At 43.6% G+C, this 17,166-nt stretch overlaps 1 protein-coding gene across 2 annotated transcripts in view; it reads left to right on the top strand.

Annotated features, from left to right (window-relative positions):
• SLU7 (spliceosome associated SLU7) overlaps positions 1-16,307 on the top strand; it is a 38,131-nt gene extending 21,824 nt beyond the window's left edge. The window contains exons 12-15 of one of the 2 annotated variants that reach the window (XR_013621807.1): positions 13,926-13,997; positions 14,107-14,238; positions 14,327-14,931; positions 15,636-16,307. Coding sequence is in view for 1 of the 2 variants with exons in the window: in XM_068098389.2 (XP_067954490.2) it covers positions 13,926-13,997; positions 14,107-14,238; positions 14,327-14,506 (384 nt within the window). In the remaining variant the exon portion in view is untranslated. Of the gene's footprint in view, positions 1-13,925; positions 13,998-14,106; positions 14,239-14,326 lie in introns of both variants that reach the window. The other variant, XM_068098389.2, reaches the window with a different exon arrangement.
• Positions 16,308-17,166: the final 859 nt, after the last annotated feature.

The raw sequence follows: 17,166 nt of genomic DNA, 5'->3' as shown, positions 1-17,166 counted from the left end.
ACCCAATTGACCTAAAATTGAAAGAATGCGCATATTGGGTCACAGAATTGGTTCAAACAAAAGCTAGAAGCTGATTCTTTTTAATCAAAAGGTCAAAGGTCAAGGCTGCATAAAATCCATTTTAATTTTGTATTTTTTAAAACTGTTTTTGTTATTTTGAGCTTATGGAAGAAGAAGACATCTGAATACAAACGGACGCGGATGAGCTTTGCATTTTAAGATGCTTTATAGTTCAGTTTTAAATTGAACAGATCAAAAGTCCATCCTTCCATGATATGTTTTTGTTACCATGACAACTTAAGAACAGCTGAAGGGATCCAAGTCAACTTTGGTACAGGTATGTATAATGATATAAAGATGAACTGATTTGATGGTTGGGTCATGAGGTCAAAGGATAGAGGTCCCGTTAGGTAAAAATTCTGTTATTGAGCTAATTTGTGAACTAATTTTATCTTTACTTCTTGTTCCTTCTGATGACTCCAATGCAGTATTTGGTTTTCCATTTCATTATGTATAATGATGGGGGCCGAGGCATATCTGGTGACGTCGTGATGTCAGAGTGCCGATCTAGTTGAGATCAAACATACAGCCGTGGCCAAAAATATTGGCACCCTTGCACTTTTAATCAAATAATGCATCATTTATTCTGGAAAATAGTTGAAATTAAAAATTATTTTGGTATCCACACATGTATTTCTTTGGCATACTGTGGAACAAAACCAAAAAAGCTGAAAAAGCATGAAATCCGAGCTTATTCCACACAGAAATCCTAAAATGGCCCGGACAATATTATTGGCACTTTTTAGAAGTTGTTCGAAATAATTAGATTTGAAGCAGGTGATTCTTCTTTACTTTGGAATTGAACTCACCTGTGGTGAGTTGCAGGTGCCTGCAATATAAAAATCACCCATTCAACCAGTTTGAATGGAGAAAATGAGCCATTCTGCTGTTTTGTGTCACTGTGTGTGACATCTAGTTGAGATCAAACATCCACCATACGCAATGAGCATGCAGAGAATTGTCTGAAGAGGTCAGACACAAGATTGTAGACAAGCATGGACAATCTCAAGGCTACAAGTCAAGCTCCACAGACTTGGAGGTTCCTGTGTCCACCGTACGCAATGTTATCAGGAAGTTTAATGCTCATGGCACTGTAGCCAACCTCCCTGGACGTGGCTGCAAGAGAAAGCTTGATCGAAGATTGCAGTGAAGGATTGTTCGAATGGTGGAGAAAGCACTTCGATCAACTGCCAACCAGATTAAAGCTGACCTTCAGACACAAGGTATGACAGTTTCAACTCGCACCATCCATCGCCATCTCAATGAAAGGAGGTACTATGGTAGGAGACCCAGGAGGACCCCACTGCTGAGAGAGAGAGAGAGAGAGAGAGAGAGAGAGAGAGAGAGAGAGAGAGAGAGAGAGAGAGAGAGAGAGAGAGAGAGAGAGAGAGAGAGAGAGAGAGAGAGAGAGAGAGAGAGAGAGAGAGACAGAGACAGAGACAGAGACAGAGACAGAGACAGAGACAGAGACACATAAGAAAGCCTGACTGGAGTTTTCCAAAACACACCTGAACAAGCTAAAATCCTTCTGGGAGAATGTCCTGTAGACAGATGAGACCAAAATTAGAGCTTTTTGGTAAAGCACTTCATCTCTATGTTTAGAGAAAACAAAATGAAGCCTTCAACGAAAAGAACACCTTCCCCACAGTCAAACATGGAGGAGGTTCAGTGATGTTTTGGGGTTGCTGTGCTGCCTCTGGCACTGGGTGCCTTGAATGTGTGCATGGCATCATGGCATCAGGAGATTACCAAGGTATTTTGGAACGCAATGTTCAACCCAGTTTCAGAAACCTGGGTCTCCGTCGAAGGTCATGGGTCTTGCAGCAGGACAATGACCCCAGACACACTTCAAAAAGCACCCAGGAATGGTTCAAGACAAAATGCTGGACTGTTCTGAAGTGGCCAGCAATGAGTCTAGATATAAATCCCATTGAACACCTGTGGGGAGATCTGAAAACAGCAGTTGGGAGAAGGCGGCACCCTTCAAATGTGGGAGAACTGGAGCAGTGGACTGGAAAGGCAAGATTCTGCACAAGAAGAGTGCACCAAGCTGCCAGTAGAGAGGTGTAGGAATCTCATTCATGGCTATTGGAAGTGCTTGACTGCAATTATTTGGTCCAAATGTTGTGCTACGAAATATTAAGGCTTCGGGTGTCAATAATTTTGTCAATGCCATTTCTTTTTATTTTCTGATATGAAAGGATATATATTAAGTTCTGAATAAAAAACAAACGTTCTGCAATGTTAACAGTGAAATAAGGAATTGTGATGACCAAATACTTTTGTCAATTTCAATTTATTTTTAGAGAAAATTGTTAGTAATTTGAAAAGAGTGCAAGGGTGCCAATATTTTTAGCCACGACTGTACACTGGGTTGATATCTAATGTGGGCGAAGGCATATTCATTGAAGGTCAACATATACCAAAGGTCAACAACAATTTCAAATTTCTAAAATCTTAAATTTTCATCCGATTGGCTTGAAAATTGAATGGGATTTACATATCTGTTAATTGATTTCAACTAACTTTTTTGAGGTCAACATAGGTCACAAGGTCAACATAGGCCAAACGTCAACCACTTTTTTGCAATTTCTAAAATCCTCAACTTTCATCCGATTGACTTGAAATTTGAATTGGATTTTCACATCGGCTGACTGAATTCAACCACCGACTATTTTTGAGATCAGCCTTGGCCATAAGGTCAACATAGGCCAAAGGTTAACCAAATTTTTCAAATTTCTAAAATCCTCAATTTTCATCCGATTGACTTGAAATTTGAATGGGATTTTCATATCAGCGAACTGAATTCAACCACCGACTATTTTTGAGATCAGCATTGGCCAAAAGGTCAACATAGGCCAAAGGTCAACCACTTTTTCAAATTTCTAAAATCCTCAATTTTCATCTGATTGACTTGAAATTTGAAAAGGATTTTCATATCAGTTTAGTGAAACCAACCACCAACTATTTTTGAGATCAGCATAGGCCAAAGGCTCAACATCGGCTAAGGGTCAACAACAATTTCTAAAACCCTCAATTTTCATCCGATTCACTTGAAATTTGAATGGGATTTACATATCGGCAAACTGAATTCAACCACCAACTATTTTTGAGATCACCATAGGCCAAAAGAGCAACATAGGCCAAAGGTCAACAACAATTTCTAAAATCCTCAATTTTCATCCAATTCACTTGAAATTTGAATGGGATTTACATATCAGCAAACTGAATTCAACCAAAAACTATTTTTGAGATCAGCATAGGCCAAAAGGTCCACATAGGCCAAAGGTCAACCACTTTTTTCAAATTTCGAAAAGCCTCAATTTTCATCCGATTGACTTTAAATTTGAATTGGATTTTCATATCAGATTTTCATAGATTTTCATATCAACATAGGCTAACTGAATTCAACCACCAATTATTTGTGAGGTCATGATGATGCTCTACTGAGTGCCATTCTGCTTTGTTCTCTTTTGCCAAATGTCGCTCTATGAGTGATTTTTCATTTGTCTGTCCGCTCACTTACACTTGCCTACAGGTCATAATTTTAAACCGATCTTCACAAAACTTCAAACGGTAGAGTTTGTGGTCCGACCAAATCCTATATATGTTTAAGGTCAAAAGGTCAACATAGGCCAAAGGGTAACCACTTTTATTTCAAATTTCTAAAATCCTCCATTTTCAACCCATTCACTTGAAATTTGAATACAATTTACATATTGGCTAACGAATTCAACCACCAACTATTTTAGAGATCAGCATAGGCCAAAAGGTCAACATAGGCCAAAGGTCAACCACTTTTTTAAAAACGAATTTCTAAAATCCTCAATTTTCATCCGATTGACTTGAAATTTGAATAGGATTTTCATAGCGAATTGAATTCAACCACCAACTATTTTTGAGATCAACATCGGTCACAAGGTCAACATAGGCCAAAGGTCAACTACTTTTTTTACAAGTTTCTAAAATCCTCAATTTTCATCCGATTGACTTGAAATTTGAATAGGATTTGCATAACAGCTTACTGAATCCAACCACCAATTATTTGTGAGGTCAAAAGGATGCTTTACTGAGTGCCACTCTACTTTGTTCTCTTTTGCCAAGTGTCACTCTACGAGTGATTTTTCATTTGCCTCTTTGTCTGTCTGTTTGTCTGTCTCTTGGTCCCTACAGAATAAATTTGATTTTCTCTGCAACCGTCGGTCCAATTGACAGGAAATTTTCACCATAGGTGCGCCTCCTCCTGTAGAATATTTCAATGATAATTATGACGTCATAGGTCACGTGGTATGGGCGCCATCTTGAAAAAACAAAAAACAGCACCTCTATATCTCCGAAAGCGCTGCATAGAAAAAAAAAAAGAGGCATGGCTCATTGTAAAGAACTCTCCATGGGGAATAACCTATATTAATGATGATATCGTAGGTTCCTCCATTATGACATCATAATTTGACAATTACATAACTTCATCCGATCAAGATGAAATTTTTTTTCTCTGCAACTGTTCGTCCGATTGACAGGAAATTTTCACCATAGGTACACCTTCTCCTGCAGAATTTTTTTTAATGATAATTATGACATCATAGGTCTGTGCAGGCGCCATCTTGGAAAAACTGAAATACTTTGCACCTCTATAATCTACAAAAGCTCTGCATATAAAAAAAATGAGACATGGCTCATTGTAAAGAACTCTCCACGGGGAATAACATATGTTGATGATGTCATAGGTTCTTCCATTAGACGTCATAATTTAACAAGTACAAAACTTCATCCGATCAAGATGAAATTTCTTGAGCGTCATCTCTGGATAAATTGGTGAAGAAAAAAAAAATGATGGCGTCATCGGTTACGTGGTTCGGCCGCCATATTTGTTTTAACACGGAAGCCTTAAAAACCACTAAAACACATCCTGGCGAGCGTCTGCAATCTCTGATTGCTCTTTCTTGTTCTTCCTGCTCATGGAGGAACTTGTCCAGAAATCACATGCAGGACAAATTTATTGGTAGACATCATTGTACTTTCACATGAATAACAAGGATATTGATGGACAACAGAAATACATTTCAGATATTGTATATGGGACTTTTTATGTTGAAGGCTCCAGTCATGGACTTTAACCTGAGTTCCCTGCACCACAAGCAACAAGTGCAGATGTGAATGCTTAACAGGCCAACCCAAAACCAAATGCTTTGGCAGCGTTTTTTTGTATACATAGTCTCGGCTTGTGGGAGAGCTAGTACTAGTACACTGAATCGATCAGCACACAACAGGACAAAAGGAACAGAGAGAGAGGGGGAAAACAAACAGCAGCCGATGGCCAGGAGAGGGGGGGGGGGCAGACAAACAATGGGTGTGGGAAGGAATGGGGGGGGGGGAGGGGCAGGAGAAGATGCATAGGGTGGACAAGATGGATACAGGAGGGAACTCTCAGGAGGGGAAACTGGAAATTTGGGAGGAGGGATTGGGGTGGAGTGTTGGACGGGTTAGAGAAGGTAGAAAAGATCATGGTTTTGGATTGGGGGCAATCTGAAATGGTGGTGAAGAGCTGTCGTGAAGACTTTGAGAGGTAAGAATGAGATTGAACAGGATGTAGGGGTTGGTTCCATAAGTGGGGGAAAAAGAGGAACAAATGAGTGGAGGTGAGCAGTCATCCTGGATTTAGGTAGTTTAACAATAAGGGGGATTGTGGTGGACCATGTGTGCCCTGCAGAAACCTGTGGGGACAAAGTGTGGAAAGAGGAGATTGTGCAAGACCAGAAAGGAGGTGGTAGAAGACAAAGACCACCGATCTGTCTGCGATGGCAAAGTGATAGGTCCATAGACTCAGCTTCATCACGGGAGATTCCAATTATCTTGAAAGCCTTGGTTTCCATGGCGTCAAGCTGAGCAACAACGTCAAGGAAAGCAAATCCAACGGAAGGAAATCTCATTTCCTTTCACAAAGCCCGAAACAAGTGTGTGTCCACCCTCAGGAGAACCAGGAAACAATATCTCTCCGTTCTCAGGACCGAACTCACTTATCTGTCTCCCTCTTCCAAATCCTGGTGGCATCTGGTCAAATCTGTTTCTGGTGTTTGTGCCCCCTCCATCCCCTCCCTCACCTCAAATGGCCACATGGCTGACTCCGCACATGAAAAAGCTGAATGCTTCAACTCTGTGTTTGCCTCTAAATCTTGTGTCCCAAACCCATCCCTCTCTGTACCCGTCGTACCCAGCTGCTCCTGGACTCCGTGACCTTTCCTCCTGACAAGGTGGAAAAGTTTCTGTCAACCTTCGACTCTGATTCTGCAACTGGACCTGACGGCATCAGCCCACGGGTCCTAAAATCCTGTTCTTCCGCTCTTTCACTCCCTCTCTCTGTTCTCTTCACCCTCTCTTTTGCTCAAGGTCATCTTCCATCTGCTTGGAAATCTGCCAACATCACCGCTTTGCACAAAAAAGGTGCAAAAACAGATCCAAGCAATTACAGACCAATCGGCCTTCTCCCAATTATCAGCAAAGTCATGGAATCCATCATTGCTTCAGATATGAAATCTTTCCTCTTCTCCAATGGCTTGATCTCTGATCATCAATTTGGTTTCAGACCTAGTTACTCTACTCTGGACATGCTGCTTCTGATTTCTCAACAATGGATGGAGGTCCTCAATGCCAAACAGGAAATTAGAGCAGTCTCCCTTGACATATCACGTGCCTTCGATACGGTCTGGCACCCCGCTCTGCTCACCAATCTCTCCTCCTTTGGTATCCATGGAAATCTCCACGCATGGCTGGCGGACTTCCTCTCTGGTCGTAGTCAACGTGTGGCCCTGAATGGGTTTCTCTCATCTCCTCTTCTTGTTCAGGCTGGAGTTCCCCAAGGCAGTGTTCTGGGCCCTGTGCTTTTTCTGGTCTTCATCAATGATCTCTGACTCTCTTGAAAATCCTCTCTATCTCTTTGCTGATGACTCTACTCTCTGTCGCTCCATTCTTCAAGCCTCAGATCGGCAGTCTGCAGCCTCCTCACTCTCCGCAGACCTGGACAAAATCACAGACTCGGCAAACAAGTGGAACATGTCTTTCAATCCTGACAAATCTCACACTCATACGATGTCTCTCCGAAAAGACCGACTGGACAACCCTCCCATCCACTTTCTGAATAATCCTCTCCAAGAAGTTCTGTCACTCAAGCTTTTGGGTCTCACTATCTGCCATGATCTTTCCTGGGAAAACCACATTTCAAATCTGGCCTCCAAAGCCAGTCGCTGACTGGGCATCCTCCGTCGTGCGAAGTCCTTCCTTGGCACACCTGAGCTCCTCACCACATACAAGGCTTTCATCCGCAGCTCAATGGAATACTGCTCTCCCCTCTGGGCTGGTGCTCCTGCCTCACACCTAGCTCATCTTCACGCTGTTGAAACCAAAGCATTCAGAATCATTGGAATCTCCCACGATGAAGCTAACTCCGAGGGCCTCTCACTCACTCACCGCAGGTAGGTTGGTGGTCTTTCCGTCTTCTACCGACTCCTATCTGGCCTTGCCCCCCCCAGCTCTCTCTGGGCTCTGTCCCGCAAATATTCTTACAGGTCGCACAAGATCTGCCTGCAACCCTCTTATGGTTAAACTGCCAAAATCAAGACTCTCTGCTCACCTTCACTCCTTCATTCCTCTTTTCTCCCGCCTCTGGAACAAACTCCCTCACTCTCTTCAATCCCACTCCACCCTCCAGGTCTTTAAAACAGCTGTTCACCACCATCTCTTATCTTCCCCCATCCAAAACCTTGATCTTTTCTACCCCCGCTAATTCACCCCAGATCCACTTTTTTTGAAATTCCAACTTCTTTCCTGAAAGTCCTTGCAGTGTCCATATGTTTTATACCTCTCTCACCTCCCCCCAAGCCCTCTCCCTCCCACAGATCTCTCGATGTCCCTGCTCTCAAATGTTATGTTTGTGTCCTTCCCCCTCTCTCCCCATCTTGTCTACCGCTCCCCTTATTATATGTCTTATGTGTCGGTTTGACTTTTTGTGTGATTAATGTTAGTTCTGTCACGAGCCTCGGTCTTGTATCCAAAAAAAAAATTTTTTTTTAAAGAATTTTGTATCAACTGACTTCCGTTTCCGGTCCCTGGAGCAAGGAAACGTCTTGGAGCTCTGCACGGCAGCAAAAGTTATAGTATTTTTTCCATTCGTGTTTTCGTCAATTTCTACTCGTTTTTTATTGTGCATGTGTTGCAGGGTGTTTTCCAGTTGGTGTTGATTTGCAATTCTTGCAAACTTTTGTATAATTTAATCCTTTTCTGTCTCACCGCGTGCGCGGCCTAGTTTATCTCGGCTTCCCTACCCCCACAGGTGTTCTGTGAATTTAAGTTCTTTCCTTCGCTGTATTGCTTATTTCTTAGATTTTCTCTTCTCCCCCTAACTTCCCCGAACATCGACCACTTGTCCAACATTTTAAATCTCTTCAAAGTCTCTTCACGTCTCTTCACGTCTCTTCTCGTCTCGGGAAGTCACGTGACGTCACATCTCTTCAAAGCTGTGCATGCGCGCACGCTTTCGAAGTTAATAAGTAACTTTTCACAATTGTGTTTTTGTCGTAATACCGGCTTTACCACAGGTCGAAACTTTATCTTTCTTTCGGTGTGTCTGTAACTATTGGTGTGTCTCTAATAGTATTCTTGGTGTTGGTTTTTCATACCTGTGTACAGAATCGTCGGTACAGTTCGTGTCGCATATTCTGACGCCTCGTGTAGTACTAGGAGGCTACCGTGTCTGACCTTGGCTTGAGGCTTTGTTTCTGTCTCAGCGGTTTCTTCGATTGCGCTCGCAATTACTTTCGGTCTCTATTTTTCACGTTCCACGTTCGGTCTCTGTCTCTGTTTTCATCCCAACTCAAAAAAAAAAAAAGAAAAAAAAAAAAAGATTCCCTTCTCTGTTCTTATCCGTTTCGTTCTTATTTGTTCATTCGTTCTTTGACCACGTTGTTCGTGATCACGTGTTCACGTCGTTAAAAAATGTTTCATCTGTCCCCTGAAGAATGGTATTCTGTCATATACTATAACACCTTTTTCTTCTTGTTCTATAAAAGGATGCTTTTGACTTGCTCACCAAATCTATTCATTCCAAAAAAAAATTCCATCTCTTACAGCTACAGTGCCTCTTTCATTCATTCCCTAAACTCTCCAGAACTCCACCCATCCTTCAGCGTCCTCAAACGTATTTTTGACTCGAAGGTCGCAATAAACTCATTTTGCAAGAAATGTTCGTTTCCCATTAATCGTACATTTTTCAAAATCCAATCTCACCCCTCCCCTCCAAATCTTCCCCATCACCCATCCCTTTCAAATCTTCCCCCTTGCCCCTCCCCTCCAAATCTTCCCCATCACCCATCTCTTTCAGATCTCTCCCCTTGCCCCTTCCCTCCTAAACTCCCCCCACACCCCTCCCCTCTGAGACCCTCCCTCACTCCTCCCCTCCTAGACTCCCCTCTCACCCCTCCTCCTCAAAGCGTCCTCCTCGCTTCTTCCCCCTTCCAACTCTCACCTTCATCTCCCTCAACCTTCTGCCTCACTCTTCCCCCTCCTCAAACAACACCCCACTGCCCCTCACCCATTCACCATCAAACCTTTTGTCCGCCCCATTCTTCCCTTTCTCCAAGCTGTTCTGAAATCTCTGACGCACCTTCAACAGCTCTCCCTACCTCTTCCTCCTCTTCCACATCATACCCTACCGCTCCCCCCCCCCCCCCCGCCCCTGTTCTGTATCCGATGCTCCCCCTTCCTCTTCTTTAACAGTATGGACCTCAAACATCCGGGGCCTTCGCTCAAACTTGACTGATCTCTTCATACAGGTTGCTTCTGACAAACCAGACGTGATCTGCTAAACAGAAACTTTCCTCCTTCATGATGTCTCCGATTCCTTGGTATCTCTCCCGGGTTACTCCCTCCTCCGGTATGATAGACCTGAGCCTCGTCCTGGAGGGGGGGTTGCTATCTTTATAAAAAACTCTCTTCCTCACTCGCCCTGCACTGCCCTCTCTCCACCTCACCCCCAGGAATACCTTTGGCTACGGCTTCCCCTTCGCTCCCACCTTTTGTTCATATGTGTGTTGTACCGTCCACCAAACAGTGATGACTCCATCTACATCTCGCTGTCTGATAACATGGACCAACTTCTATCTACCCATCCCAACTCTCTCTTCCTCATATGTGGTGATTTCAATTGTCACCATGCCAGTTGGCTGGGTGTGGGTACCTCTCTCACCAGCCATGGCTCTTCAGCAAAGGACTTCTGTGACTCACTGGGACTGACACAATCTGTCAATTTCCCGACCCGGATCTCAATCAACGGAGCATCTTCTCTTCTGGACTTGGTTTTGACTAACTTCCCTGAAAATGTCTGCTGCTCTTCTTCTGCTCCAATCGGCTCATCTGATCATGTGCTTGTTAAAGTGGACATCTCTCTGACCATTCTCAGAGAGCCTCCTCAGCATCGACGAGTCTGGCATTTCACTCAGGCCAACTGGCATGGTCTTCAAGCAGCCATCAATCATCTGGACTGGTCTCCCATCTCTACCGCCTCTGACATCAACTCATCCTGGGAATTCTTCCAAAGTAAACTGCTCTCTCTCATGCACAGATTTATCCCATCTCGTCTTCAGTTGTCACACCCTTCCTCCCGTCCATGGTACACGGAATCTTGTGGTGAGGCTATTGCCCAGAAACAACTTGCTTTCGTCTCCTGGAAAGCAAATCCAATGGAAGGAAATCTCATTTCCTTTCACAAAGCCCGAAACAAGTGTGTGTCCACCCTCAGGAGAGCCAGGAAACAATATCTCTCCATTCTCAGGACAGAACTCTCTTATCTGTCTCCCTCTTCCAAATCCTGGTGGCGTCTGGTCAAATCTGTTTCTGGTGTTTGCTCCCCCTCCATCCCCTCCCTCACCTCAAACGGCCACACGGCCGACTCCGCGCGTGAAAAAGCTGAATGCCTCAACTCTGTGTTTGCCTCTAAATCTTGTGTCCCAAACCCATCCCTCTCTGTACCCACCGTACCCAGTCGTACCCAGCTGCTCCTGGACTGTGTGTCCTTTCCTCCTGACAAGGTGGAAAAGTTTCTGTCAACCCTCGACTCTGATTCTGCAACTGGACCTGACGGCATCAGCCCACGGGTCCTAAAATCTTGTTCTTCCGCTCTTTCACTCCCTCTCTCTGTTCTCTTCACACTCTCTTTTGCTCAAGGTCATCTGCCATCTGCTTGGAAATCTGCCAACATCACCGCTTTGCACAAAAAAGGTGCAAAAACAGATCCCAGCAACTACAGACCAATCAGCCTTCTCTCAATTATCAGTAAAGTCATGGAATCCATCATTGCTTCAGATATAAAATCTTTCCTCTTCTCCAATGGCTTGATCTCTGATCATCACTTTGGTTTCAGACCTGGTCACTCTACTCTGGACATGCTGCTACTGCTTTCTCAGCAATGGATGGAGGTCCTCAATGCCAAACAGGAAATTAGAGCTGTCTCCCTTGACATATCACGTGCCTTCGATACAGTCTGGCACCCCGCTTTGCTCACCAAACTCTCCTCTGTTGGTATCCATGGAAATCTCCACGCATGGCTGGCGGACTTCCTCTCTAGTCGTAGTCAACGTGTGGCCCTGAATGGGTTTCTCTCATCTCCTCTTCCTGTTCAGGCTGGATTTCCCCAAGGCAGTGTTCTGGGCCCTGTGCTTTTTCTGGTCTTCATCAATGATCTCTCCGACTCTCTTGAAAATCCTCTCTATCTCTTTGCTGATGACTCTACTCTCTGTCGCTCCATTCTTCATCCCTCAGATCGGCAGTCTGCAGCCTCCTCACTCTCTGCAGACCTGGACAAAATCACAGACTGGGCAAACAAGTGGAACATGTCTTTCAATCCTGACAAATCTCACACTCTTACGATGTCTCTCCGAAAAGACCGACTGGACAACCCTCCCATCTACTTTCTGAATAATCCTCTCCAAGAAGTTCTGTCACTCAAACTTTTGGGTCTCACTATCTGCCATGATCTTTCCTGGGAAAACCACATTTCAAATCTGGCCTCCAAAGCCAGTCGCCGACTGGGCATCCTCCGTCGTGCGAAGTCCTTCCTTGGCACACCTGAGCTCCTCACCACGTACAAGGCTTTCATCCGCAGCTCAATGGAATACTGCTCTCCCCTCTGGGCTGGTGCTCCTGCCTCACACCTAGCTCGTCTTCACGCTGTTGAAAGCAAAGCATTCAGAATCATTGGAATCTCCCGCGATGAAGCTAACTCCAAGGGCCTCTCACTCACTCACCGCAGGCAGGTTGGTGGTCTTTCCGTCTTCTACCGACTCCTCTCTGGCCTTGCCCCCCCAGCTCTCTCTGGGCTCTGTCCGGCAAATATTCCTACAGGTCGCACAAGATCTGCCTGCAACCCTCTTATGGTTAAACTGCCAAAATCAAGACTCTCTGCTCACCTTCACTCCTTCATTCCTCTTTTCTCCCGCCTCTGGAACAAACTCCCTCACTCTCTTCAATCCCACTCCACCCTCCAGGTCTTTAAAACAGCTGTTCACCACCATCTCTTATCTTCCCCCATCCAAAACCTTGATCTTTTTTATCCCCGATAATTTCACCCCAATTCCACTTTTTTGAAATACCAACTTCTGTCCTGGAAGTCCTTGGTGTCCTTGTGTTTTATACTTCTCCCACCCCCCCCCCCCCCTTCCCACGCCTCCTCCCCCCGAGCCCTCTCCCTCCCATACATCTCCCTGCTCTTAGATGTTGTGTGCTCTCAAGTGTTTGTGTGCTTCCCATTCTCTTGTCTTCCTCTCCCTCTTTTTATATATTTTGTTTGTCTGGTTGAATTGTTTGTGAAGTAAATGTCAGCTCTTTCACGAGCCTCGATTCAGTATACAAAAAAAACAAAAAAAAAACTGCGATAATGGATTTCATGACCTTTCTGATGATTGTAAGTAAGCTGATATGTCTGTAGTTAAGGGGATCCGTTTTTCCCTCCACCACCGAAGGTGGGTGGAGGTTATGTTTTAACCCTTGTCTGTCTGTTTGTTTGTCTGTCTCAAAAAGTTGTGGATTCAGACGAAATTTGGGAGAGAAGTTGTGTATGTGACAAGGACGAAATGATTAGATTATGGTGAAGATCCGGATTCGGATCCGGCTAGTACAATTTTCTAAGTGATTCTTCACCATTGGGAGATCGGGCCAAAAACGATATATAGCAGGATATCTCAAAAAGTTGTGAAGGAATTTGGACAAAACTTGTCAGCAGCCTGTCAGAGGTATGCGCTCTACCGAGTGCTATTCTAGTTTCATCTTTTTCTGTCATGAAGCTTTTGACAAAAGTTTCGTTTTACTTTCTCGCTGATCTGTTGTTCTTCATTTCAATGAAACATTGTAATATATATATTTTTTTTTTTTTGTATACAGAACCGAGGCTCGTGTAAGAGCTAACACATTGAACATGAAAACATGCACAGACACATAAAAAAAATACATTGAAGGGAGTGGGAGACAAGAGGGGGAGGGGGAGGGAAGGACACAAGCACAACAGTAGAGAACAAGGACGTCGGTAGATCTGTGGAAGGGGGAGGGCTGGGGAGGAGAAAGGGGTACACGGTATAAAGAAAATTAACACTACTAGGAATTTCACATTTTTCTCTATTTGGAATTTCACAGTTTTCACAATTTCACATTTCACATTTCATTTCAATTTCATTTGGAATTTCACATTTGGAATTTCACATTTCAATTTAATTTGGAATTTCACAATCTGTATCAAGCACCTTGTATATAATTAGTTCTTCTGTTATATATATTGGTTTTTTTTTAAAATAAAAATGTGATCTCATTGTTCCATTTTTCATTAGGTAAATCCAAGTTCTCTGCTTGCTCTTTCTGGTCCAGCTGTTGCGGAATCTCCTGTGAAGAGTCTTGTCGAGGTTTGTGATTCTCATGTTGTGGGACTTCCTCACTGATTTTTCTTCTGTGCTTTTTCTTGGCTCGGGGTCAAGTGTTCATCTTTTGTGTAATCGTCCTTCGTATTCCCAGCTTCACCAGGAGAAACGCAAAGAGGAGATTAAAAATAAAAAGAATAAGAAGAAGCACAAGAAGACCAAGGGTGAGGAGAGTGATGATGAAGAACAAAAGGCAAAGAAGGAAAAGAAAGAGAAATTGCGGAAGGTTTGTACGCGTCTGTCTTTTCTGTCTCTTTGTGTCTTCTCACCACGTCCTCTTGAGTTCTGATTGTGCCATCATCCGACTGTTCCAGGCGTTGAAGGCTGAAGAGCAGAAGCAAAGGGAGGCGGATGAGCTCCTGGGAATGGATGAGAGAAAAAGGCATTACAACAGCCGCCATGATATCGTCGCACCCACAGAAGAGGAGATTGAAGCCTGGCAGATGAAAAGGAAACGTCCAGACGACCCCATGTCTGCCTTTTTGTTCAAATGATACATTTAAACTTGCGTCACGTCTTTACGAAATGATTCTGTTGTCCTCTTGGGTCGTACAATTGTTGACCTATTCTGCGATTTAGGTTGTCGCTAAATATTGCCAGTGCATTGCTTTATCGATGGCATTTTGTCAGTTTTCTGTCCCGACAATGTAAAATGGCTTTCCTTGTACTTGCCTGAAAGCTTTCCTTTTTTAACGGCATATCCTGCAATGCATCAACTTGTTAATCTACGCAGGATAACTAATTTGGTCGGGTGTTTGCTGTCGAGATGCCTCATCTATCATTCGGTGAAAGTCTGAGCTGATTAGAAATTTGCTGCCCTGGTGCAGTGCTTTGAGTGGTGCCGCATCCTGGAGCACATCGTGCTTCAGATGTAGTCAGGTTCACTATGTTAACAAATATAATTTCGTTCAAAATTTTGGTAGATTAGCAAAACTATACATTTTTGGAATATTCAGAGCATGAGGAATCCAAAAATTAATGTTTACATTTGCGTAGACACCTTTGCGAAAATGACACTCAGGACAGTGATGAAGATAGTCAGGTTCACTATGTTAACAATTATAATTTCTTTCAAAATTTTGGGATTAGCAAACCTGCACATTTTTGGAATCTTCAGAGCATGGAGAATCTGAAAATCAATGTTGGCATTTGCACAGACACCTGCATGGCCGCCATTTTGGATTTTGAAAATGGCCGCCATAAAATACATATTTTGCGCGATCTCGGCTTCTAGTCAACCTAGAAACTTAATTAAATATGCTAATCCTATGTTTTCTGGGTCAAGGAATCCAATAAAGGCCTCAAAATAGTGCTCAGGATTATAGAAAAGCAACAAACAAAGGGTATTGAAAACCATTGTCTTTATATTTGTGATATAACTGTATTACATAATACATGATATTGCAAGTCCTTTGAAGTTATAGGTTGTTATAGGAAGTTATAGGTAGTATCAGATTGAACTATAAGTCCTATACACAGGATCTACGAGGTCTATACCGTTCAGGAATATGCTTTTACAGATCTTCATCACTGTCCTGAGTGTCATTTTCGCAAAGGTGTCTACGCAAATGTAAACATTAATTTTTGGATTCCTCATGCTCTGAATATTCCAAAAATGTATAGTTTTGCTTATCTACCCAAATTTTGAACGAAAAAACATAGTGAACCTGACTAATGGTGGTGTTAAAGATACCGTCCTATGGTGAAAAGCGTAGGCCATTGTGCATCCGTAACCTGCCCAAATTGTTTTTGTTCCAAAGTATGATTTATCTGTTTATGTATTCATTCTGTAATTGGCCTACCTGCAGCCGCTGGACTGCTGGGGTATGTATGTGGTAGAGACATTATCGGCAAGTCGGGCACCCTTCCTTCAGATTTTATAATTAAGTCACTTGACCAGGCTGGTAAAACCTTTCTTTGTCGATTGGTCGAATTGCTCCTCGCGGGAATGTAAATGCACGTTTGTGCGATCAACTCCGTGCAGTTGGCGTATCATTGTCAAAAACTACAAGTGGTGCCACTGCACAAGTACTGTGCTAATTTTTTTGGAATGTATTCCCTCCATTAGGAAAGGATGGAGTTCTGGTGTTTTTATTGCAAGTTACATTTTATTGATGACGCGATGCTAAAAGTTGAGAATCCAGAATGCCACGACACAAATAACGGGGCAAAGAGACCATTGTACCATATCCTTTGTCGTCGTCACGTGTGTTTCCATTTTGTTTTGCTTCCCAGACAATATGATTGAGGCAGATCTTCTCCCAAATGTTTGTATAAACGTCACTTCTCACGTCATTTGCTTTGTATTCTTTCAGGGAGGGGGAAACATGGTTTCGATGCAGCCATTTATGAATATTAGCCTCTCTCTGCAATTCATTGTATTATTCAATCTGTCTCTGTTGCTATGACGACGTTGTGCTAATTGGGGCACTTGGTTTCATGGTTTTGAGGCAGGAGCGCTGGCTTGGTGGGTGAAGCAACAACTCGGTTTTAGGTGGTGGTGTTTAATTGTTGCACACGATGCTTTAATGTAAGTATATAATTGGACGTCCGGACCGAGCAGCCGTAGAGTACTCGTAGTGTAAAGTGAAACGACAGCTCAGTGTAGCAATGGGGAGGGGTGGCTGGTTGTCAGTGTCGTCACTGTTTACAACAACGTTTCTCGAGAACGTGGTGGTTTATAAACCGCAACCGAGTGCACGCTGTATTCGACCGGCCGACCGTGTAGGAATAGTGGGTGCAAAAACATAAAAATGGATAGCAAAGGATATTGTGACGTCACATCCCGCCAGGGGTGGATTACACACGGCGTGCCGTCCGTGCCACCACCCGCCCGCCATCGAACCGCCATTTCTGTGAACCTTTTACACACTTTTGTTCCACAAGGAGTCCCTCGGATTACATCCATCGTTTGCTCGCGACGTTGGTGGAGACTCGAAGCAAATGTGCACACAAATAGATCACCGCATCGATCTTGTTTTAATTGCTGAGGGAGACGTTAATTGTTATATAGAACCTGCAGTTCAGCGTTACTGACACATATCGGCCCAAAGACGATAATAATTCCAATAATCGTCATCGGCGTACGAAATGGTGACGAAAAGCCACGTTTCTCGGGCTCTGGGTGAATCTTGGGGTGTTGTGGGAAGGTCGA

The sequence above is a fragment of the Myxine glutinosa genome, chromosome 1 (assembly GCF_964187855.1).
Source record: "Myxine glutinosa chromosome 1, kmMyxGlut1.1, whole genome shotgun sequence".
In the NCBI taxonomy this organism is placed as follows: domain Eukaryota; kingdom Metazoa; phylum Chordata; class Myxini; order Myxiniformes; family Myxinidae; genus Myxine; species Myxine glutinosa.
The sequence above is the reverse complement of the archived record's forward strand: the minus strand, read 5'-3'. Positions and strand labels throughout refer to the sequence as shown.